The 25,049-nt window shown below is 44.6% G+C and overlaps 2 protein-coding genes across 4 annotated transcripts in view; one reads left to right on the forward strand and one right to left on the reverse strand.

Moving 5' to 3' along the window:
* Window positions 1–10,884, reverse strand: part of CCDC92B (coiled-coil domain containing 92B) — a 45,582-nt gene extending 34,698 nt beyond the window's left edge. The window contains exons 1-2 of the mRNA XM_073315631.1: window positions 10,754–10,884; window positions 994–1,147 (exon numbers count right to left, since the gene is read on the reverse strand). Coding sequence (XP_073171732.1) covers window positions 994–1,147; window positions 10,754–10,798 — 199 coding nt within the window. The 5' untranslated portion in view covers window positions 10,799–10,884. The remainder of the gene's footprint in view (window positions 1–993; window positions 1,148–10,753) is intronic.
* A 215-nt stretch (window positions 10,885–11,099) lies between these two features.
* The window catches only part of RAP1GAP2 (RAP1 GTPase activating protein 2), a 265,430-nt gene continuing 251,480 nt past the window's right edge, over window positions 11,100–25,049 (forward strand). The window contains exon 1 of one of the 3 annotated variants that reach the window (XM_073315725.1): window positions 11,100–11,177. Coding sequence is in view for 2 of the 3 variants with exons in the window: in XM_073315710.2 (XP_073171811.1) it covers window positions 24,332–24,381 (50 nt within the window). In the remaining variant the exon portion in view is untranslated. Of the gene's footprint in view, window positions 11,178–24,192; window positions 24,382–25,049 lie in introns of those variants that run through there. The other 2 variants (XM_073315710.2, XM_073315712.2) reach the window with 2 other exon arrangements.

The raw sequence follows: 25,049 nt of genomic DNA on the forward strand, positions 1-25,049 counted from the left end.
AGTGCGGGTATGTCTATCCGAGCGGGAAATCTTACCTTCGGCTGCAGTGTGGGAAATGCTTCTCCCTCAGAACATGGAGAGGAACAAGTTATTCCAGTCCTTGCAAAGTGCTGCTTCCCCCCCCGCCCCGCATCCTTGCATCTGACCAATAAGCCGCAGATGTAGAGTAAAAGCTTTGTTCGCTCCCCAGCTCCTTGGCTTCACCCACTCCCAATTCACTGGCTCACAGCAGGGAGTGTTCACAGCAGATCAGGAGCCACAATCTTGGTAGGTCACATCCGCCTAAGCAGGTGGCGTGGTGGAGCCTTAGCCCTCTTACAATCCCATTTGTGTCCTCTGCTTGTTTAGACAATTTAGCCTGGAGGCTGCAAAGCAGCATTTAACCTTCTGTCCATCAAAATGTGTAATGAAGAGAGGCATTTCAAGAAATGCTGCAAGGCTCTCTTGGTTGGTAGACATAAGGGCCAGCTGTGGAGTTTGGTTCTGGATTGTGAAATGGATTGGAACTTCCCTGCTTCGTGGGTTGTGGATTTTGGATCTTGCATTATCATTGGGTAATTATAGTAAGACGCTATTCTCCTTGTTCAGTGGCTTCTAAGCTTGCGTGTGCTGCCTTCTCCTTTAGGAAATTCACAAACTCCTGCTTGGAATCCATTTTCCCCTTGTCTTTTGCTCTTTACACAGCAATAATCACACAAAGAAATTACACAGGCACAGTCGGGCCCCGATAACCATGTCACTAAACCTACAGAAACACGTAGGGCCTAGTTATGCATATACACTGCTCTGGCTGATTTCTAAAACATACAACGCAGTGAGCGCCACAAGAGGGTTCACAACTACTTAAAGGGATAACTACTCAATTCCTGTACACCATAATGGGAGAGTATCACACTTCAAAGTGTACATGGCTTTCATGTCTGTGGTACCTGTTCTATGGGAAGATGTATGTAGGTGTCCTAGGTGAGGCTAGCCATGACATCAAAAATTCACCTGTGCAGTGCTTTTGCAATCTGAGGATCTCGAGGTGCAGGTCATGGAGCAGTTCCATCTGTTCCTTCTTCAGGAAGGTGATATGTCGTTGCACGCTCTGGATCTGGTGCTCCAGGGACAAAGTCTCCATCGCAACAAAATTAACAGTCCAAGCCTGGAGGGAGTAAATGGTTCGTGATCAGACATGCAGCTGTGTACTGTACTTGTGATTCAACTGGGGAGGTGAAAATTATTCCTGCAGCTTTACAAGAGACATTTAAGAGGGGAGCCTAACGCTACTGGAGATATATTACGAGCAGCTGAACCCCAGTCTTTCCTTTCTCTTCTCACACATTTGGGGCCCTGTGAGTCCGTTTACCTAGAGAGATTTCACCAGGGCTTTTTACTTAAAACCCCCATCGCTTTGGTCTCTCACATGTATTACAGATTGGGCAGAGAAGTTTTATCATCCCCCTTGTGTATATGGGGCATGGAGACACAGATTAAACTGCTTTCCTAGGGTCACACATGGGATCTGAGGTAGAGCAGGCAATCTAGGCCTGATGATCCACGTGGCCATCAATTGATGTCAGATGTTTTTTAGTTTACTTTTTAGAAACTAGGATCTCTCTCTCTCTCATATAAGAACATTAAGACTGCACAGTCAAGTACTAAAAAGCTAGGAACTGCTAGAATTGCATTGAAATGCCTGTGCAACCTTAATTCAGAACCTTTGTGCATATGCCTTTTGCAGTCTTTCATTACACTCTTCCATTTTATTTCTTTTTCCATAGGACCCCTTCCTCATTCAGGGCACAGAATGTTTGGTGCTCACTGAATGAGCAGCTATTCAATGTTTTGTTTTGTTCTCACTGTTGCATGGGGCATACATTCCTTACTTACTGCCCACTATTCAAACCTTGCTCTGAAGACAGAATTATGCATTTCCTCATGTGTGGTGGTTTTTGAATGGCTTTCCTCACTATAGTATCAATGTATCAAAGATTAATGACTTCATTTTCACAACAGCCTGAGAGGTGTGTGGGGGGGGGTGGTGGTGGTATCTCCATGCCTCAGTTTTCCATCTGTAAAATGGGAATAAGGTCAAAAGTATCAGCTGTTTTCTACCTGACTTCAGACATCCAGCACCTGATTATTTTTTTTAAGAGTACATAGCATTAGATAGCACTTCATATATTCAAAGCACAGCTCCCATTGATTTCATTTGCAGCTGAGAGTACTTGGCACTTCCGAAGTCCGGCTCTGAATGAGGCAGGGGTCCAGTGGGAAAAAATAGTATGTGATCAGATGTTTAAAGACTGCATCTTAATGCATAGGCACAAGGAGGCTGAATTAGGCATTGTCTAACTTTTGAGGGTTGACTTTGCAACCTTAATGTTTTAGTGTGTACATGTCCATAAAATATGATGGGATGGCAGAAGAACTGTTAAGGAATAAAATGCTTAGCCAAATTGTCCTCTGTTACTGATATAAACTGGAACAACTCCACTGATTTGAAATTTACACCAGCATAACAGAGCAGAATTTGGCCCTTAGTATAGGGACATTCCTACACTGGGGACTGCTTTTAAGAATCAGTGTAAGATACAAATGGTCTCTATTGTACTACATATGTCTTCAGTGGAGCAGTTAATACATAGCACTCTATAGTGAATTTCCTCTCTCCTTTACAGAGGCTTGAAACCAAGCTCAGATCTGCACCCCCTGGGTTGGAAGCTGGACTCTGATCTGGATCCAAATTCTGTAGCTGGTCCCTATGATCTGTAATAAGATCTTGACCCGAATCCAGACACCAAACTTTGGAGAGGGATTTGTTTCTGGATTCTGAGCTGCAATTTGCAGCTCAGCCCCATCTCTAGGACATCCTGACCTCTTAAAGAAATAAAATGGCTTTTCTGAATCCACTTCTTTGTCCCTCCTAGAGCTAAAGTGCATGTGAATACTTTGTGTGAGGCTTTTGGTAGAGCTGTGGCCTAAGGTGAAGCAACTTCTATCTGAAGCAAAGCAGTGATATGGACTAAGACTCTGAAATAGTTTTGAGAAATCAGGGGAAGCTCCATTGCTTGGGACACTTTAAAACCAGACTGGCCAGAGCACCAGAATCCAAGTTTAGCTAGGAAGGATATAATTGTATCCAAATTTGTGGCTAACACCCCTGCTCTTTCCAAAACTGTCATGTGTTTCCCAAGGACCAAAAGTAAGTTAGGACGTTGGTTTTATTTAAAAGAAGGCAAATTCAAAAGCACTGTGGTCTCCAACCCCCCCGCAACATTATGAAGGGGCATTGGTTCAGGATGGGGGCGGGAGAGGACGGTATCACTTACTGAATCACATGACCACTTGATGCACTTCCTGGGTTTTCCTTGGAGGTCTCCTATCCTAGTATTGTCCTGGCCTGAACTTGTTTAGTTTTTCTGAAACAGCAGCAGTAATTATATGCAGAAAATGCTGCAGTGTAGTTCCTTTCCCATACATCTTACAGTTATGCTTTAAAAGCAGATTCATCACTGAGTGGAGTTCTATCTGGGACAAATTCACCCCGAGTGGTGTTACACCAGGGTAAATTTGGCCCATCAGTTGTCCTTTGACAAGCTATGTACTCTGAATGCATGAGATCTAATGCATGAAAAATACAATATGCTCTGTCTCACCCAATCAGTATTATGTGGCAAGGAGATTTGTCTTCTCTTATAGAGGAAATAACAATGTTTGCTGGTAATTCACATGACGGGCAAGCAGTGATGTCAACTCTGTTTGCCGGAGGATGAGCTCCTGGAGGTTAGGGAGTTCATCGCTACATGTTAATTTCTTCTGTAATGGTGCTGCATTAGCCTGCCTACCTGTGCCACTGTGCTGCAGAGATAAAAATAAACCTCAAAGAATCTGTAATCCTGGGAAACACCATCACATGTGGATGTGGTAGCCATCCTTATTCCATGCATAAAACCCAGAGGGTGGGGGAAACGATAGATTTTTTTTTTTATCTGCATCAAACCATGTTGGTGGCTTGTGCTTGCTGGCAAAATCTTCCAAAGGATGGAGTGCATCATTCTGTTACTTAGAAGCTATTCCCATTTCTTTTTTCCTCTACATCTGACATCTTTTGCCATAACAGTATCAACATTAAGCAAACGCTTTAGATTATGCTTACAGCCCATGGATTTTTACTTAATTCTGTGGCATTCCCTCCCACCACCACCACCTCCTAATCAAATAAGCTCGATCACTGTAATAAGCCTTGGCAAACACCAGTTTCAATGCTTTCTGTTGCCAAAACCTCTAAAAATTTGAGAGCCTTAATATCAGAACTTCCAAAATTAGGCACTAAAGCTAAATTAATAGCTGTGTGTGTTTAATATAGCCATATTTACATGTGCTACTGTTGTGATCACTTGCTGATAACCAGGTATTAGACAAGTCCACTCTAGTAATACTTTGCATTGTATAGCACTCTTCCTCCAAGGATCTCATTGAACTTTACAGATATTCATTGATGCAGCCATACCACACCCCAGGAGATGGGTAGATGGTTTTAGCCCCAGTTTACAGATGGGGGAACTTGGCCACAGAGGTGAGTGACTTGTCTGACTTACAACATGGCTGAAAGTCCTTCAGACCTTGCTCTAACTATGAGAGATCTTACCGTCTCAGTTAGATTTTTTTTTTTTTTATTAAGGATTGTTTTTTGATGGCTAAGACCATACCATCCACTGGCATAGAGCAGAAGGTTTTCTTTTGGGGGTGGAGAGGCTTTCTTATGTGATAGCTGCCATCTCGGCTGACCACTGGGGATTGAATGGGGGTCAGGGAGGGCAGAAGGGGCACCTCTAGAGCTAAAAGCATGAGCTACTGCAGCTTGAGAGAAACAGTGAACGTTCCCCATGTGTGGCAGTAACAGACATTTTCTGAAGATCAGGCTCAGGGAGGAACCTGTAAGAGACACTTCCTAGAAAGACTGGTCCTTAGCTCTACCTCCACTGTGCAGTGTTAGTGCTGATGGCTTTCTCTTCTTTTGGGAAGAGAGGTGTGGACTTTGTCCCAGTCCCATTCCTCTGCTGATCCCAGTGTGTTTCCACTCCTTTGAACTATCCTTTACTTCCCTGAGAGCTCTGTACTAGCTATTTAAAGTGGAACTATGCCAGTTTATACCAGCTGAAGATAGGTTTGTCAGATTTCATCTCCTTTTAATGTATGCAAAATGATGCTGATCATCCTCATGAGCAAAGCTGCCAAGAAGCCTTCTGAACAGTGAGGCATTTGGGCTAGGACTTTCAAGAAAGCTCACTGGTGGTTGGCTTAACTCTGCTTGATGGTAAAACTCCCCTTGACTTCAATGGGAGCAGAGATGGGCTAACCAACACTGAATTCTTTCTTTTTACATCTGATGTCAGGCTTACATTTGTCAACAAGGACCAAAACGGGGGGTGTACCAAATCTGTGACGTTGCCTGATACTGTGTTCAGTTGCTTAGAGCCATGAGCCACAATTAATGTTCTTTTCTTACGTGCTGCTTGGGGCATCAAACTGAAATTACTCATTGTTGCAGTCCAAGAAGATCAAAAACCAGGATCTCTGTTCTGATCATTCCATTGAAATCCATGGGGTCACTCTGGATTTGCCCCGGCAGTATTGCTGAGATTAGAATTGTGTTAGGGCTGTGTGTTTGGATTCTTCAAAACACCAAAAAGAGGGAATTTGGATAAACGTGAATGTAGCTTATTTTGGTGGTTGTAGTTTTCCATTGGCTACCACTGGGAGCATTTATGAATGCAAAATAACAAGACTTCTGGTCTTTTAATGCTGTTTCCACCATCTAGATTGAACAGTTCATGGGAGGTACAGAAACCCACTCATGAGATTTGTAAACACAAATAGATAGCAAAGGCCAGATCCACACTTATACTGTCTAGCGTTGCATAAAATGTTCTTTGTATAATTTATATGTGCTTTAAGGTCCCTTTACATAGGGAGCGATGTAAACAAACATCAAGCCCAAATACTCCTTTGCCTATTGACCCCTGCATGTCTGGATAGCCCATGTAGAGGTCTCTAGGGGTTCCTGACTCTCCCAGGAAGGCATGTCATCCAAGTCTCAATGCAGTCCTTAAATTCTGTGGGTTTTTTTTTTTAAATCTAATAAAATCCAGGTCTATATTAGTTTGACTTCCCAATTATTCCTATCTTTCTGTGTAGAAGCAATAGAACTTTAGTCCTGTTCATTAATTTTCTCTGGTTAAGTCCATCCCATTTCAGAATATTTAGGCTGGGAACACAAATATAATTAGCGTTTTCGTCCCATTCAAAATACAGCACTAGCAGCTGGACACTAACAGATCACCAGACTGTGACCCATTCTTAACCATCTAACGGTTGATCACTTATAACTAAAACAATGTGCAAAGGTTAAGACATGGCATGATGGCCCATAACAATTTCAGCTGAGCTGGCGCTCCTTTTATGTGCATCTTGTAGGTATCTAAGTACTCATTGAATGCTAGGGGGATATTTTTATTTATGGCTGTATGTTTGTGACAGTACTTGCGGAATCACTTTTAATGGCTTCTGTGATTATAATGATTATAACGTTTTCCTGACTCTATTGTCCAGGCATGATGAGACCCTGCAAATACAAATCATATTGCAGCAAAGGACACATTCTGCTCTCACTTACCCTGGTATTAATCTAGACTAATTCCACTGCCTCTGGATTTATGGAGGTGTAACCAAGATCGGAATCTGGCCTAAGTGAATATCAGGAAATTCATAAAGGTGGAATTTATCCAGATTTTGAACAGGGTTTCTAAAAGGAAGTTGTGGGAATCACATCTCTGGAAACATCTGTCACTAGACTGGACAGAGCACTTTAGTACATATATATCTATAGTGCTATTTTCAAGTGATCTTGTCGTGTCTACATTAAATGTCTCTACTAGAATTGGTTGAAAATTTTCCATTGACCCTTTTTATCAGTGGAAAATAGATTCTCCCCCCCTCCCAGTGAAGAAGGGAAGAATGAATTAAAATCCCTCTGACATTTCCTCAGTAAACATTAAACAATGGAGCATGGTTTTGCTTCTTTCCAAAATTTTAGTGGACACTATCACCAGTTTCTAACTAGTTCTAGTCTCCAGTGATGTCTCCCTCTACCTCCCTTGTGAAATGGTTCTCTGGCCTCTAGTATAGATACTCAGGTAAAATTCCTGCTGTAAGAACTGCAAGCTTTGCTCCAAGTCCATTAGAAGCCTAAACACTCTCCACTGACTTACATTAGTGTAAATGAGGAGTAATGCCACTAAAGTCAGGAGACCTGGGTTCTACTCCTGACTCTGCTGCTGGGTGACCTTGGGTGAGTCACTTCAGAGCCATGCCTCAGTTTCCCCATGTGTAAAATGGGGGATACAGTGCTTTGAGAGCTACTGATTGAAAAGCCCTATATAAGAGCTAAGTATTAAACTAAATGCAGTTACACTGGTACAACACCAATATGAAATTAGAACCAAGATCTAAGGCATTTAAATCTATTAGAAGATGTATCCTGCTCCTTTGACTGGCACAGTGGCTGACCTAGTTCTTATAGGCACTGATATAGCAAAGCACTCAGAGGGAGATTTCCCAAGACAGTAAGCTGCCCAACTCCTATTTGAGCTTTTGGAAATCTTCCCCCTTAAGTACGTGCTTGACTTCAATGGGTCTACTCGCCTGCTTAAAGCACATGCTTCGGTGCTTTGCTGAATGGGGGCCATAGAGCTGGACTTCTTCACAACTTTTAATTTTAGAGAGCTGCTGTATCACCAGGAGGCATGTGTGTGAAATTGCTGTGAACACTGAGACTGGCACAATTGTGTTGACATGACACGCACTTAGTTGTGTTCATTGGAACGCCATGGCATCATTGGTAAGAAGGCACAGTCACGCTGCTGTCACTAAGGGCAAACAGCAGAGAAGCCAGAGATGGAAGAGTTCAACTGAGTCATTGTCTACGTTAGCTGGTGGAGCTAAGGCTAGGGTCAAATCAGGGTTGAAATGCAATGATACCTCTCATGCTACCACTGAGCTTTCTCAGGGCTGCCACTCTGTCACCTTTCACAAGCTCTAAACCCACTCTTCAAATCTTTTCATTTTTAAGAAATGAGTCTTCTGTTCCCCTTCTATTTATTGTGCTTCTGTATATTCTGAGTATCAACGTAAGGGCCAATAACAATTACTAAGGCTGTAATTCAATCTCGGGGTTCCGATTAACATTTATAACTTGCTCAAGTGTGTTATATTATTGGAACCCTGTGGCTGAATTACTGCTTTACAGTGGCAATCTGCCTATCTGTTAACCTACCTGGATTGCTTAAGAATTTTTAAATCTGATTCTCAGTGAATGATTGTTTCCTTTTTTTCTCTGCCTTTACTGTAAAGTAGAAAGAGCAACAATTCATGGAGTATTTAATTCAATGAATATAGGTGAACAGTCACTTCACAAGATTTAACTGCTGTGCCATTTTAAAAGATGAGGAGCTATGCACAGGTCATCATCTGTAATTCCTGATGTATAGTATTTTTTCCTATTGGCCAAGGAACAGTTGATTGGTAATGCTTTACCCTTCTGTAGCATTTTCCATTCAATTACCTCAAAGCACTTTACTCCGAGGACTTTGGAGTGCTTTACAAACACTAACAAACTTATAGCCACCTTGTGGGGTAGGTACATACCTGTACCCCTGTTTTACAATAGGAATGCTGAGGCACAGAGAGGTTAAGGATCTGATTCACAGAGATGTTGAGCACCAGCACTTCCTTCCCATTGACTCACCATTGAGGTGGCGAGCGTATAGGAGCCATGAAAATCAGGTACCAAGAGCTGGATCCAATGCCCATCAAAGTCAACAGAAGGACTCTTCAGTGGGCAGTGGCTCAGTCCATACATGACTTACCTGTGGTCACACAGGTAATCTTTGGCAAAGCTAGGAAGAGAATCAAGGTCTCTTGCACAAGATCCCTTGTTCGTGTGCCAGTCTTCGTCCAACACTTCTCCATCACTTGAAGTCTTTACACTGAGACCAGATGCCTTTCTAAAAGAGTTCTAAAAGCTACTGGGCTTGATGCGGGAATTCCTGGTTGAAGTTCTAGGGTCTCTGATCTGCAAGAGATCAGACTAGATGATCATAATGGTCTCTTCAGGTCTTAATCTCTGAAAGTCCCGCTCACTATTGGTTCAGTGTACATGTTAATTACTAAGTGGAAACTCTTTGATTTACTGGCAGGAAAATGTTTGCAAAGGACTTGTGTGGTAAAAAAAAAAAAAAAAAAAATAGACCATTTTAAACCCCAGGCAGGAGCCTGATCTCAACTAAATTGAAGAATTCTGAACAGATTTATTACTAGTAGATAAACTCCTCATGTTGACTACTTGGAATACACCATAAATTGCTGTAAATTTTTGGGCATCAGTCCTGCAAAGGGAACCGGGCAAATTTCAAAAGGTATAACAGTATTCATACACCTAAAGATTCCTAGTTGCTAGTCTTATTATCTGCTTCAATCAGGGTAAACATGAATGAAAAAGCTGTTTCCTATCAATTATTTAAACATTCCTGCCCGAGTAACAGGTAATGTCTTTTTATTTCACTACATACATTAAACATAAGGCCAACTTCTGTTCTTTGGCTTCACTGGAATTACCGCGGTTCATGTTTGCATTTCTGGGAGCAGAATTTGGGCCACGATCAACACTGTGCAGAGATCATAATAAGTGATTCCTTTGGCCTGATCCTGAAGTCACTGAATTCAAAACTCTGAATGGCAAAACTCTCATGGACTCCACCTATTTCTACCAGCAATTGCAGAGTCTCGGGCACCTCTGAAACCATTATCTGCACCAGAAGCTCCAGGAAGGAAGAGCTATCAGCCCCAGGGCTAGGCAACTTCTAAAACTGCACCAAGAAGGGCTCCAGGCAACTTCAGGAAGAAAAGTTCCCCCAGGTTACACAAGACCTTTTCACCACTGTAGGTCTAAAACCTGCTTGCATATCCTCTTAGGGAGATGTTACTTCTGTTGGCCCTAGAAAAGCTAAATCTGTGCTAGCTCTTTAATTCTTGCAGGAAAGAACTGCAGCTTGGAACCACTTTAAAGCCCTTCATTAGCTGGAGAGCACAAGGGAATGCTCTCATGTGGGGTGGAGAGAAAGCGCATTTATAAAGGGTTTTAATAACTTAGCACTAGCAGAAATATCAAAACCACCCCCTCCCTGCCATCAAACAGCTGGAATTCACCACCCACTGCTCTCCTTGCACCACCCTAGCCTCAGTGAAATGGGCCCTGCTGGGACTCAGGGCATGGTTTTAATTAGAGAAGTTGGTGTCAGGGTCACTGAACAGGCTCTGAACCCACTAGATTTTAGTGTTTAATTCTTTTCTGAGTTTAACCAGGCACTAAAGGTGCTTCTCTTCTCTTCTTTCTCTCTCCCCCTCCCTCTTCCGCCCCCCCCCCCACTCTAGTCTAAAGGAGAGGACAGATCTGAGCAGGACACAGCTCAGGATGACTTTGCCTGATGATCATCCCAGTTCTGAAGCTGCTCTGGACCTGAGTCCCACTCAGCTAAGGACATTCATGAACACTAGGAGTTCCCATGCAATCATGCCGCCGCCGCTGCCTCCCCCCCTCCCCCCCCGCGGACTTTCTGTGTCGCACCTCTTCTCCCCCTCCCGCCATCTCCAAGACCAGATTTCCCCTGCTGACCCCCCCCCAGACAACATGCCCATCTTCTCTTACCTGGGGAGGCGACAGGAGAACGTGCTGGCAGCTGCAGGGTGTCATCAAGGGAGATCTTGCACAGCAGCTGGACAAGGGCGAAGCTTGTTGGAGGGGTGGAGGCTTAGAAAAGCCAGGGCACCCTCCCAGCGTTCACCCGCATCCCCAAAACCCACCCCCCCAAAAAAAATTCTCAGATGGGGGGGGGCGCAATGCAACCCCCCCTTCCCCCAGCCCCTCTTTTCCTTCTGCCCTAGATCTCCTCCCGGCGCACTGGCCAAGAAGTGGCGGTCTCCATGGCAGGGCCGGGCCCGGGTCGCCCCCCCGCCGCCCTCCCCAGCGCCGCGGACCGGGTTGCAAGCCGCAGGCTGCCGGGGAGCGCAGAGCTGCCGGCCAGCCAGCCAGCCAGGCAAGGCGTAAACACACGGCAACGTGACCGGAACTGGTGAGCTCAGAGCCGGGCTGTCTGCACTGACAACCTCCGAGTGATGAAATCCTCCCCGGGCGCCTCCCGGGAGAGGTGCCCGCTGCGCCGGAGGATGCTGATTTCAGCACGGGAAGAGGGGATGGGGAGTGGGGGGGGGGGGTCGGGGGAAAATCACCCCAGCAAGAGAGCTGCCTGGGTGGGAGCCCTTCGCCCCCTCCAGCCGCCCCACGGCTTCCAGGTCTGCTCGGCTGCCCCCGGGGAGAGGCCAGGCGTCCAGCTCTGACCCCCGGCAATGCAGGACCCCCCCGTGCACGGTCCGTCTCCGGGGAGGCGCCCGAGTCCCGGCTTCCCGCATCCCCGCGGGTCCAGGGGAAGGCGGAATAAAACTCTCTGGCCGCCCGCAGGTGGGGGGGGGGGGGGGGTTGAGCGGTGCTGTCCAGGGTGCTGAAAAGCCTCCCCTGGGAACGGAATCCCTCTTTCTCCCCCACCCAGCGCCTCGGCAGAGGCCTCCGGAGCTGCAGCCAGCTCACGAAACGATTCCTCGACCACTTGCCACCGCGTTCCTTCGTCGTGTTTGGAAGCTGCTCGGGCCGTAAATCTTGCCTTAAAAAAATTAGCTCCTAACCTTGTGGGATTTTATGGCTGGCACATGAGGCGGCTGTTGTAGCCAAAGCTGCTTCCAGCTGTTTAAAGTGTAAGGGCACATATTGAGTGTTCAGTGTATAAACTGTGCCCGACAAGTAATGGCCCAGGAGAAGGATTTTTTTTTTTTTTTAAATTCAGTGGGAAGTGGGGTGGGGGAGGGAACATGGAGACCATGTTCCGGTCTGTTCCCCTCACCTCTGGAGTTTGGAAGAAACTAGAAAAATTCAAAATCTTTAGTGAAAAAGGGTGGGGGTGGGGAATTCCTTGATGGTGTCTAGAGAATGGTTTACCCCCAGTTTGGTGCAAGTTCTACTCCCCCATACATACAAATGGAGCTACTCTGACCTGGCCGTGTGTGATATGCTTGGAATCCATGTGTGGGGTTTCATACTATAGATCTGATTATTATAAAACTACCCACAAATACCAAGAATAATATATACTAGGCCAGATCCTCAGCTGGTGTAAATAGCTCGGCCGACATCACTAGATGGACAGCGATGTGTAGTCACATCAGCTGAGGCTCTGGCCCACTGGGGTTATTCAGCTATGAAAAGTGTTCCAAAACACCACAACAATGCAACACTTCCCCATGGGTTTCTTAAGGCAAATGCCAGAGAAAATAAGTGTTGCAGCAGGTCCTAAACCCAGCCAACTCAAGATCTGTTAGAGAGCCCCTTGTGTCGGTCAATTAAATGTTCTCTCCATTTAGGGTGAGAACATAATTTGTGTGATGCTAAAAACTTGTCTGGGAAGAGTTTTCTAGATGCTACAATCAAAAAGGCAGCACCAATCAGGTTATCTATTATGGGCGTTGCAAATATAATATATAATATGTTACACTTTTTTCAGCTTTTCAGTTGTAGATCTCAAAGGAAGGTCACACAGACTCAGATCCTCAAAGGCATTTAGGCACTTAACTCCCATTGAGATCTTTGAGGATCTGGGCCACAGTGGCCAAGGCAGGAATTGAGAAAGAGGTAAAGCCTCAGCTGCTGAAAACTCTCATTGCTCCATTGATTTCAACGATGGACTAGGTGTAATTTCATAGGTGTGTTCTACCTCTGGGACTCTGTGATTTTAATAAGCAGAAGGCCAGATCCTTCACTGGTGTAAATCAACATGGCACTATTGAGTGGGGCAATGCTAATTTACACAAGCTAAGGACCTGGCTTAGAGTTTGGAGTCAATTTATTTTATGGAGCAAGCTTAATTTACACTAAACCAGAACTGGTCAAATAAAGGAAAAATACTGGTGAATAATTATTAATAGGGAAAACCCCCTCTATTTTCAATTAATTATTCAGGCTTTTCGATTTAATTCCCAGTCTCCAGCAAATGTAACGGGGAACTCTATCTCTTCCTCACACACAGCCATTCATGCCTGCTCTTGCGGGCTTTTCTTCAAATGAGGTGCTTATAACAAATGAGTTCCTTTCTGGAATGCTGAGTTAAGTGATAGATTAAAATGAGCATAATGATGACTTCCTAATTCAGAGAAATGCTGTTGCATTATTACTGCCATCCTCACATTTGTAACGATCAGATCCACATTTGCCAATACATAATTTATTTCTATTCATAATTTGCTCTGCCGGAAGGTTTATTTTTAGTGTCTCATTTTCCCTTCCCTACATTATTTTATCCTTCAAAACTATGAATTGTATCAAAGGGGTGGGGGGGAGAGAAAGCGAGGGGATGATTTCTGAATGCATCATGTTTCACTGGATTTGTATGCTCTTCATTGATTTTTCCACTATATAAAAGACAAGTCTGCAAACGATCAAGGTCAGACATTCAGGGACAGACAGATGCCTCCTAAATGAGGTCATTGCTCCAGGATACACTTAGATTGAAGAGAGGGGCAGTAGTGGAATACAATCTATCCTTTGTGCCCAGAATTAAGTGTGGATAAAGCATCCTGACTCTTGTGATTACCTAGCAGCTTGGATTCAGCCACAATGCACACATGCTATTAACACATTTTTGAAGAGTGTTTCTCTAGCAGTTTTTCTCAGTTTTTGATTGGAGTATGACAAAAGTCCTTCAGCTAAAGCCTCCAGACAGTGCCCATTATCTAGTAATATTTCAAACCAAACAACAACCATGATGATCCTTACTAGTTAATCAGAGTCTGCTTTACTGACCAGTATGAGGGTGATCTGAGATCAGTACCATGGGGAAATTTACCCTATGCAGAGTCTTGCACAAATCCTGTGCCATATTAAAGTCTCACTTAAGCCCTCAAACTAGAAATAAAGTGAATATCAACCTATATTGTATTTAATTGAATACATATTAATTACATTGAATACATAGAAATGGCTTCACTATTGCATACTTTTTCTTGGATTTAAAGGATAACAAAGCTCTGGAATAAAGATATTATAAAAAAGTTTCCAGTGACATACACAAATAAATCTGAAGATACTTAAATGTCAAGAACAAATTACGGGTTCACCTAAACCACTTGGCAGATAATGTGCTGCTGTCAGTACTCCGCAGAATGAGATTTCTGCAGTTTATTGGATGAGCATCCTCCTCGGGGATCCCCTTAAGATAGAGTGGAACCTCTCGTAAGAAAGTTGTTATAGGCTAAATACTGATCCCATCGAAATCAAGAGTAGTTCAGCCATCGACCGCAGTAGGATCAGCTATGGCCTTGTATACGCAGGTTCACTGTGACTAGAATTGCGGTCTATTCTCTACAATGCTCCGCAAGAACTAGCGGGCTTGTGCCCCATTCTGGAAACATTTGCTCTTGAGCATTGTGTTTACCCTCTAGTAAGCGTATGCATGAATGTGCCCTTTGGATTGACTTCCCTGGAGACAGAATTGCTCTATTGCTCGTCACCAGGGGATTTCTTTACTAATGTTCATTGCTTTTTATTTTGAAAGCAGGCCTATAAGAGTTCAATAAATCTCCAAGAAATAAATAATTCAGTAAATCTAGGGGAATTCTGTCTGGATTTTGTGCAGTCTAGCACACTAGGAAGTTCCTTTACCTGACACTGACCTCTAGTGGCACTGACATAATAGTCAACTATGACCCAGCTGATTCAAAACCATCACAGACATTCAGTTTTGCACTATTACATTACCAATCCAAGGCCCCAGGCCTGCAATGAACCCTGTGCTCATGTGGAACCTCAAAGAAACCAGTGGGACCCTGCGTGGGGGAAGAAATCTGCCTCTGCAAAGCTTATTGGAGGGTGAAGCCCTAAACTCCTTTGATTATGACTAATACATTGTGGGTAACGTTTGCAAAAGTGCCTAAGAGGTACAGGAGCCTAAGTCCTGTTTTCAAAGTGACTTAGGTGCCTACAACCCATTGACTTTCAATCTATGTATTTTTAGGGCTGTCGATTAATTGCAGTTAACTCATGATTAACTCAAAAAAATTAATCGTTTAAAAAAATTAATTGTGATCACAGTTTTAATCGCACAGTTAAACAATAGAATACCAATTGAAATTTATTAAATGTTTTTGCATGTTTTTTCATATTTTTCAAGTATAAACCCTCCCTACCACTGCAAATTTTTAGAGGTGCTGAGTATATACATCTCGCATTGATTATACGTGCTTGGCTTCTCTGAAAAGTGAGCCTCAAGCTTTTATCAAAGCAGAGATCAGTAGAAATATTTCCATAATTTAAAAAGGAACACAACACAGAAGTTGTTTTTCAACCAATAAACATCCTTCTGTGGCATTTGCAACCCAAACATTGCACCAAAGTAGAACTCTCATTGATTTCATGCTTCCAAGTGACTGTAAACAGAGCCTGGCTTCATGGCTTTTCTTTATGCAAACAGAGAAATACATACAGTAAACAAACATCTTAGACTGTGAAAAATCAACTGATCAAACCAATGCTTTCTAAGGTGTTATCAGTAACATAGATAAAGGAATGTGTTTATTTGCAGTATTTGGGTATGAATTTTCTCCACAGTAGTGCTCATATGAACAAAGTTACTCCTAGAGGGCTTGATCTAACTCCCAGAGAAGTTAATGGGAGTCTTTCCAATGGTTTGAATGGGTGTTGGGTTGCTAGCCATGTGTAAGTGTTTGCAGAATCAGATTTTTTTTATTTTAAAGCAAGCAATGTCCTTTTAAATGGAGAAATACATGATGGTGGTTTCCTTGTTTGGCCATTTAGTACTTTATTTTCTTTGCTTTCATGTTTTTTCTTTCTTTCAGGATTCTCTCTCCAATGTACTTTGTTCTTTTGGCTCCAGGCTGTATTATCTTTCCCTCCTAAACTCTTTAGGACCTGCATGAGAATTAGATTGCAAACTCTCTGGGGAAGGGAATAGCTTTTTGTTCTGTGTTTGTACAGTGCCTAGCACGATTGGGTCCTGGTCTGTGACTGGGACTAGGTGCTACAAAAATACAAATTATTAATGACTATGTGACTTCTTGCTCTCTCCTAATCTCCACTCCTCTCTAAGGCAAACCATTCAAGGTGGCTTAAGGGGTATAGGAATGGGGTGGGAGTGGAGGACACAGTATGATGAAGGATGTTGACCTGTGGCTGATCTGTGTGTAAACTAGGGGTGGAAGAGGAGTAGGCTGTGTGGGATAGATGCTCTTACCCAGGGGTGGCCAACCTGTGGCTCCGGAGGCACCTGTGGCTCTTCAGAAGTTAATCTGCGGCTTGTACAGGCACCGACTCCGGGGCTGGAGCTACAGGTGCCAACTTTCCAATGTGCCGGGGGGTGCTCACTGCTCCACCCCTGGCTCTGCCACAGGCCCTGCCCCCACTCCACCCCCTCCCTGAGCCTGCCATGCCCTTGCTCCTCCCTTCTTTCCCCCAGAGCCTCCTGCATGCCACAAAACAGCTGATCGGGAGGTGCGGGGAGGGAGGGGGAGGCACTGATTGGTGGGGCTGCCGGTGGGCAGGAGACGCTGGGAGTGGGGTGGGGGGAGCAGATGGAGGGCTGCTGACGTATTACTGTGGCTCTTTGGCAACATACATTGGTAAATTTTGGCTCCTTCTCAGGCTCAGGTTGCCCCCCCCCCCACTCTTACCCAATGAGATGTAATTAGCGTTGAGTGAATAATTTATACTGGATACTTTGTTCAGTGAATTTTGCCGCCTCCTTTTGCTTGCGGAACAGCTGTGAGCAGGTTGTGATTTCCTCAAATGTATTAATCATTCCAGTGTATTCCAGGCTCAATTGTGCAAATGTTTGGATTGCAGGCACTATAGAGGGGACTGTTTCTTGATTTTTTAAAAGCAAATCTGGCCCAGGGCCATTTGATCTTGTGTAGGACCATTTCCTGATGCTATCCAGAAAATTGAAAGTGTCCCTCTAATTGTATTGAGGCGGCTGCTGCTGGAAGAAATGGATCCTGTACTGCATCTAGAACCCTTCACTAGGTGGTCAATCCAGGAACATACAGACAAGGAAGCCCAAGTCCAGATTCTGGTTCCTTTAGTTATGCTGGGTAGCACCTTACTCCAGAGAGGTCCCATTGATCTCAAACAGGCCACTGAGAGAGTAAGGTCCTTCTCAACATCAGTAAAGATATTGGAATCTGGCCCCCAGTCTATCATGCGAGAAACGGAACTATTGAGTGCATCAACAAGAAGTGTGAGGGGGGCTTGTCGACATGGAAACTGAGTGTGTGGTAAGATGGGGTGAAAACGTACATACTAGCTTGCCGTGTAATAACTGGCTGTGTGGACCCTGCTACTCTGCTGAAATGGCAGCAGGTCAAAGTGCACTGTAAAAAGAAAAGGAGGACTTGTGGCACCTTAGAGACTAACCAATTTATTTGAGCATGAGCTTTCGTGAGCTACAGCTCACTTCTGCAGTTTCCACAGTATGCATCCGATGAAGACATTATATACACAGAGACCATGAAACAATACCTCCTACCACCCCACTCTCCTGCTGGTAACAGCCCATCCAAAGTGACCACTCTCTTTACAATGTGTATGATAATCAAGTTGGGCCATTTCCAGCGCAAATCCAGGTTTTCTCACACACCCCCTTTCCAAAAACTACACACACAAACTCACTCTCCTGCTGGTAATATTACCAGCAGGAGAGTGAGTTTGTGTGTGGGGGGTGGGGTGAGAAGACCTGGATTTGTGCTGGAAATGGGCCACCTTGATTATCGTGCACATTGTGGGGAGAGTGGTCGCTTTGGATGGGCTGTTACCAGCAGGAGAGTGAATTTGTGTGTGTATGGGGGTGGGGGGGTGAGAAAACCTGGATTTGTGCTGGGAATGGCCCAACTTGATTATCATACACATTGTAAAGAGAGTGGTCACTTTGGATAAGCTATTACCAGCAGGAGAGTGGGGTGGGAGGAGGTATTGTTTCATGGTCTCTGTGTATATAATGTCTTCTGCAGTTTCCACAGTATGCATCCGATGAAGGAGCTGTAGCTCACGAAAGCTTACGCTCAAATAAATGGGTTAGTCTCTAAGGTGCCACAAGTACTCCTTTTCTTTTTGCGAATACAGACTAACACGGCTGCTACTCTGAAACCTGTCAAAGTGCACTGTGGAACTTTTAGTGCACATTGGCAGGTAGAATCCTGCCCGGGACTCTTTTTTTTGAATCCTGTCCTGCTATTACGGCAGCGGGTCCTGCAGGACGCATGGGGGCCCAGTCCCACTGCAGGGCTCTGTTGGCAGGTTCTACACAGCCACGTAGCGTGGGTAAGCTAGTGTGCTGTAGATTCACTCCCTGGCTTGCTCTCTCTAAGTCTCCGTGAGGACAAGCCCTGTGCTAATCAATGGTACTGCTCTGCATAAAACCCATCACTGGCAGAAACAAGAAGTGTGTGCAGGATTGAGTTTTAAGGCACTGATTCAGCAGGTCACTTAAGTATGTGCTTAACTTAAAGCATACGAATAGTCCTATTGATGTAAATGAGAGTACGCCTGCACTGAGAGTTAAACGTGTTTAAAGTCTCAATTCAACAAAGCACTTAAACATATGTTTACTTTTAATACATGCTTCAGGGCCTGATTCTCAATTATCCTTCAGGTTGGTCTGCACTGAGAAGTTTTACTGGTACAATTTCAGTGAGGGTTGTGGTTTTTTACCGAAATAATTATACTGGTAAAAGCCCTAGCATGCATGCAGTAATTATGGTATAAAAGGTGCCTTATTTTTATTCCCCTTCCCATACAGGAAGCTATATTGGTATAAAGTACCTTCATAATAACATAACTGCATTCACCGAATGGGGGTGGGGTCCCCACCCCCAATTTTCTAGTGTAGGCAAGGCCTAAGTCCCCTTTACTCTGCTCTGGGAGTGTAAAAGGATCTTAAAATGGGAGTAAATTAGATTTACACCAAAATCTCTTCACAGTATGATATAACGGAGCCTTAATGTAACTGAGAATCAGGGGCCAGATTTTAAAGGGATTTAGGCATGTAAAGATGCAGATAGGTACCTAATGGAATTTTCAAAAGTGTCTAGGCACCTAACAAGACAATACAAGTTACGCACCTAGGTCCTTTTGAAAATCCCACTTGGTGGTTTTCTACACTGTGCCTAAATACCTTTAAAAATCTGGCCTCAAGCCCGTAAATTGGCATTGGCTTAAGCATGTGCTTCAATTAAACTTGTGCTTAAGTGTCTAACTGGATCAGAGACTCAGTATGTATTTAGCTGCCTTCATCTTCCAAAACTAGTCTTTAGGGCAATTTCTGCTGTAATATAATTTAATTTGACTTTAATTTTGCCTTAAATGCTATTTCTCAGTCTTATTGAGGTGTGTGGTCTTCTAATTGCTGTGAAGAACCTCATAAGAAACTTCTTTAAATGGTGCAGGACTGAAAACTAGAGGGTTTTGATAAATTGAACATTACTTAATATTACCATGGGGATTTAAAAATATCAGAGACTTGACGATATTTGCTCGAGCTAAGGAATGCAATTTGTCATCCTTCAAAGAGATCCTGCTCTGCATGCTCACAAGAGGACAGAAGAATTTTAGCCTAAGCAATGTTGTTCAGTGGTTGTGGTGGCATGACCATATTCTGCGAAGGTTAAATGCACCTAGATTTGGAAAATAAATAATAACAGGCAGAATCCTGAAGAGGTCCTGGTCTTGCAGTGAGATCCATGCAGGCAGACTCTTGTGGCTCATTGAAATCAATGATGCTCTTTGCTGACGCAAATCCCACCTGTGCAGATCCAGTTGTAGTATTCTGGCAGAAAGTGGGAGTCAATGTAACTTACACTCACTTTATTGTGCCTTTACCCTGCTGGAGTGGTGTAAATGGGTCTTAATATCGATGAGTCTGACCAGATTCATGCAAAACGCTTTATTACTGTTTCTTTTTATCACATGTATTTACTTGATCTCCATCGCCATCTGAGCACCACACAATCTATAATTAGGCTTGGCAGAATTTGATTTTTATTTTTTTATAATTTCAGTGGATAATAAAACTGTCATAAATTTTCACAACTCTGAAAATTTGTGGGTTTTAATCATTTTATTGATTTAAGTTTTCACAATGGGGGGGTGTCAGACAAGAGGGGTGCCAGACAATAATAATTTAATGACCGTAGATGTTGAGATTCAAAAAGTTAAAGCCTCATAGCCATTAAAACACAACTTTGTCAACATCGTATGTCAAAATATACAAAGTAAATATCTTTATATCAAACTCTAAGTTTGCAAGCAGCATTTTCCTCACTTTGTCTATCTGTAAATTTCTGATAATTACCGATGGAAACCCTTTTTCATCAATTTGTGTGTAATGGTCTACGGACATTTACCAATAACAATCAAAATCCTTCCGAGCCTATCTGTAATGTATTTATCCTCTCAACAAATCCTCCTGTGATGTAGGGAAGTGCTGTTATGTTTTATGTTTATAGATGAGTACTTGAGGTACGGATCCTCAAAGCACCTAATTCCTGTTGATTTCAATGGGATTTAGGCACCTACCTACTTCTGAGGATCTGAGCCAAAGTGACTTGTCCAAGGTCACCCAAGAAGCCTGTGGTAGGGCATGGACTGGAACCCACATCTCTTGCGTAGCATCTGGCCACCTTGGTATTCCAATTGATCCTATAGGCCCTAACCAAGATTGGAACTCTTCTTCACCAGGCGTGGTACATCTATGTAACAAGAGACAGCCCCTCGCTTGTAAAGCTTATAATCTTCTTCCATGTGAGTTTTGCTTATGTTCTTGAGGATTGGTCACTTACTGCATCATCATAAAAGCATTTCTGTACATTGCATAGCATTGTATTTTTTTTAGAGGGGAAACTGGAGCCGAAAGCATGGTCTCATCGCCTGGCAGTATTGAGTCCTCTGTTTTAGCTTGTGAATTTATAATGGGTGTGTGACAAGGGCACTTCTTGATGATGGATGAGTACTGCAATGAGATCCCAATCTTGGGTGATAGCTTTTATGAATATAAACATCATGCATTTTTGTGTATGTGGACATTAAGCAGCCAGAAAATACATCTGCCAAATAGTATAAGCATTTCTGTTCAGATGTAAACAGGGAAAAAGTGCACAGAATTTAAGGGAGGCCTTATAAAGTCAGTATCAATAAATGTATCTAACTCGAGGATTGAGTACATTGAATTGTATGGGAAACACACCTTTGAAAGGCACACGATAGATCCTCTGTGTATTCTGCCATGGAATTTGCCATGGAATCCATCCTTCATCTCCTATTCTAAGCTCTTTTCTCCTTCTTTTATTTAAAAGAGAGGTGCTGATCCTGCAAAGACCTAGGTGCATGCTTAGCTTGATCTACTTGAGTAGTCCTATTGATTCCACTCGCACTACTCATAACCCATGAAGTTAAGCATGTGCCTACATCTTTGCAGGATTGGCGGCCGATTGTTTTTATATCCTCTTGATTGTGAAGGTGACCTTGAAAACATGAACTCGAGGCAGTGTTGTCATCCTGAATTGATAGGCTCTGTGAGGTGGGAACCCATTTCCTCAAAGGGCTGTTAACCTGGAACCCTAATTATGACAATTCAGGTATCAACAACTGCTGGCTGATAATTGCTTCCAAAATATCCTGCTGATGCACTTGGTCCAAACTGTTTCCCATGCCTCGTCAAGTGTCAAAAGCCCCAACTATCAGCTGACAGTGCCTCCAGCCAACTTTCACTATGTAGCTCTGTGTTATCGTACTAGAGAAAACAGTGCCAGGCAGAACACTTTCAAGTCCCTGCTCCCCACAGGCTTCCTCCAGTGTGAGCTTGAGCAAGTCATGAGGGTCTCTCTATGCCTCACTTTCCTATTTGTAAGGTGAACATAAGAGTACTTCTCCACCCCCCAGAGACGTTAGGAGGGATAAATATGTTAATGGTTGTCAAGTGCTCAGACAATATGGTAACACACGCCATAGAAAAGAGAGATTAAAAAAACCCTCAGTGTTTGATTTAAATGAAGCTGCTGCAAAATTACTGTTGTGTTGCATGGATCCAGGGAGTTTGCAATGGAATGTAGGTCCCTTTGCCTGGGAAATACAGTGTCTTGCATATGACTTCCTAAGGACTAGGCTCCAAACACCAAGCATGATCCAAAGCTAGTTGGGCATCTTTCCACTGACTTCAATATGCTTTGGATCAGACACTTAGTTTGCAAGTATTTTTCCTATGTATTAGAATTCTGGTTCTATCATATAGTTTCTTATATTGCTTTCATCACCACCGTATCTGAGCACCTTCCCTTGTGCATTAAACATGATTTCTCGTCTGACTGTCACATGTGGTTCGTTCTCTCCCTCAGCCACTTCCTTGGAGAGAACTCTGTGCAGATAGAGTAGTGTGTTGGTTTTTCTTTTTCTTTTTCTTTTTAAATGGACAAAATGAAGAATATAAACAAATTCTGTGTGTTGTGGGGACATCCCTAAGCTTCTCGTTATAGCTAAGTCTAAAATCTGAGGGTTATGACCATAAAATTCCTATACATTTGTGTGCACCTCACCTATGCATGTAATACCTGGTGCGTGGCAAACTGGATTATTGGGGGAACACATTGGGTATTGGTTTACATAAGATAGACATGCACAAAATGTTCAGAGGAATTGCCTAACTTCAGAAATCTGGCATTTTCCAAATGTCAGCTACATGAAACGAGCATCTACATATTAAAAAACAAACAAACCACACCTTTTCCTAAGACAATGAAATCATAATTCTCAACAGTGCAGAAACAAAGGGTTAAATAAGTGCGCAGTTTCTGAAAATGTCAGTAAAATATTTCACTGCAGATGAATCCACATCTGTATTCTTTTAAAATGCTCTAGATAGATTTTTTTTTTTTTGCAGCACCCAGAGGCTTAAATCAGTAGTGTTATTTTGAATAGGTTCTACTGTTGGTTTTTGCAAGCCCAGTGCCATAAATTAAAGAAGAAAATCTAACTAATTAGATGTATGTAAATATATGCTGCCAGCTTAAATCAAATGAATTGCACAATTATCCTGTATCTTTCCCCAAGTGCCTTGTGAATAACATCAACTCTGAACAATTTAGGACTGTGCCCTGTGTGAAATGAGTTTTATGGTCTCAGCTCAGTTCTCAGTCAAGGGTCATCCATACCACAAAAATTCCCACCAGCTGTGGGACTAATTGTCAGAAGGAAGGAATGGAGACAGACCTATGCATCCACCTCTAGAAGTGGTCCTTCCAGGTTATGATGGAGGGATGCACTATGGTCCCTAATGTCCCTTATAGACAGACTTGTCCTGTCCCAAGAGTCCCCTTCCCTGCAGTATCCCCTCTCCCTTCACTTTTCTTTCCATCCCTTCCTAACTAACCTCCCTCTTCCCCACACCCAGTGCCATTTGCTGCTATCATATTGTTCATTCTGCTTGTGTTCTATCCCTTCCCTTACCATGTGTCTGTTTTACTTGTAAGCTCTTCAGGGCTGGAGCTGTCTACCGCTTTCTGTTTGTACAGCGCCTAGCTCCAAGGGGCTCTGTTCTTTGTCCGCTCCCAGGTAGGACTGCAGGAAACAAAATAACACCAGAATGATGTCCTTTGTCCAGCACTAAACTCACAGCCCCACGGAGTACAAGAACAGTCTGAGCTCGAGGTTAGCCTGGACTAAGCCCCCACCCCGGCATCCAAATAGCCCGAAACTTTAGGGGCAAGTCCTGCTGCGGGTTCAAACGGGGGAGGTGTCTGTCCCAGGGCCGGGGAGCTTGAAGTCCCACGGGACTGAGCTGCTGCCAGCGGGGGCCAAGCAAGGCGGTCCGGCAGCCAAGAAACCTCCCTCAAAGCAGGAGCCTGAGCGAGAAACTCCAGCTGCCGGGGGTTTGGGGCTGGGGGCGTCCCGTGAGCGTCCCGGACCCGGGGCTGCTCGGCGCGCGGCCTCTGGCCTCGCCCCCTCCCCCCCCCCCGCTCCAGCTGGCGTCTGGGTGGAAATCTAGGCTCGCTCAGCCCTTTTCTGCCTTCAATGCACCAGTTCAGGGGCTAGGGCTGCTGCTACCCAGCCTCCGCTCGCCCCTGGCTGGAGGCGCCGTCCGGAGCGGCCCCCAGCAGCCCCCCCAGGACACGGCCGGGGGGGGGCATGGCATGCCGCAGAGCGCCGGGGGAGAAGCGATGGGAGCTGGTGCGATGGTGAGTGGGGGGGGGGGGGATCCGAGTTTTAGCAGGAGGTGCTGGGGAGGGGTCCCCGCTGCTGCCCTGGAGGTGGGTGGGGCCTTGAGGCTGGTGAAGGGGACTTGGGGGTGAGTCCGCGGCTGCCCTGGGGTGGGGTGTCGTCCCCCCCCCACCCCGCGGCTGCCCTGGGAGGGGAAATCCCCAGATGCTGCAGTAGGGGTGAGGTGGGAGGGGGGCATCCCCGCCGCTGCTCTACTTGGGGGGGGGGTCCTAGCTGTTGGATGCGGAGGGGGCGCCAGGGAGATCCACCGTTGAGGAGGAGCTCCTAGGTGCTGGTGACTTTGAATCCAAGCTGCTGCCCTGGGGTGGGGGTGGGGGTGGGGGTGGGGACAGGCCCCAGCTTTTGCATTGGGAGTGAGGGGAGCCAGCTGCGGTGTTGGGGTTGGTGGTGCCCTGGCTGTAGGGAGGGGGGAGTCCCAGAGGCGCAGCATCCCAGCGACTGCACTGGAGGTCTGTGGAGCATGGGGTCTTCCAGCTCCTGCAGGGGTCCTGGGCAGTGGGGAGGTGTGTCCCCTGTCTGCTGTAGGGAGGTCCTGAGGAGGAACCCCCCCCCCCGCCCGCCTGCCCGCAATTTCTTGTAGGGGGTCTATCTCAGACACTGCTCCAGGGGAGGGTCTTTGAGGAGG

The sequence above is a fragment of the Lepidochelys kempii genome, chromosome 17 (assembly GCF_965140285.1).
Source record: "Lepidochelys kempii isolate rLepKem1 chromosome 17, rLepKem1.hap1, whole genome shotgun sequence".
Taxonomy (NCBI): Eukaryota; Metazoa; Chordata; order Testudines; family Cheloniidae; genus Lepidochelys; species Lepidochelys kempii.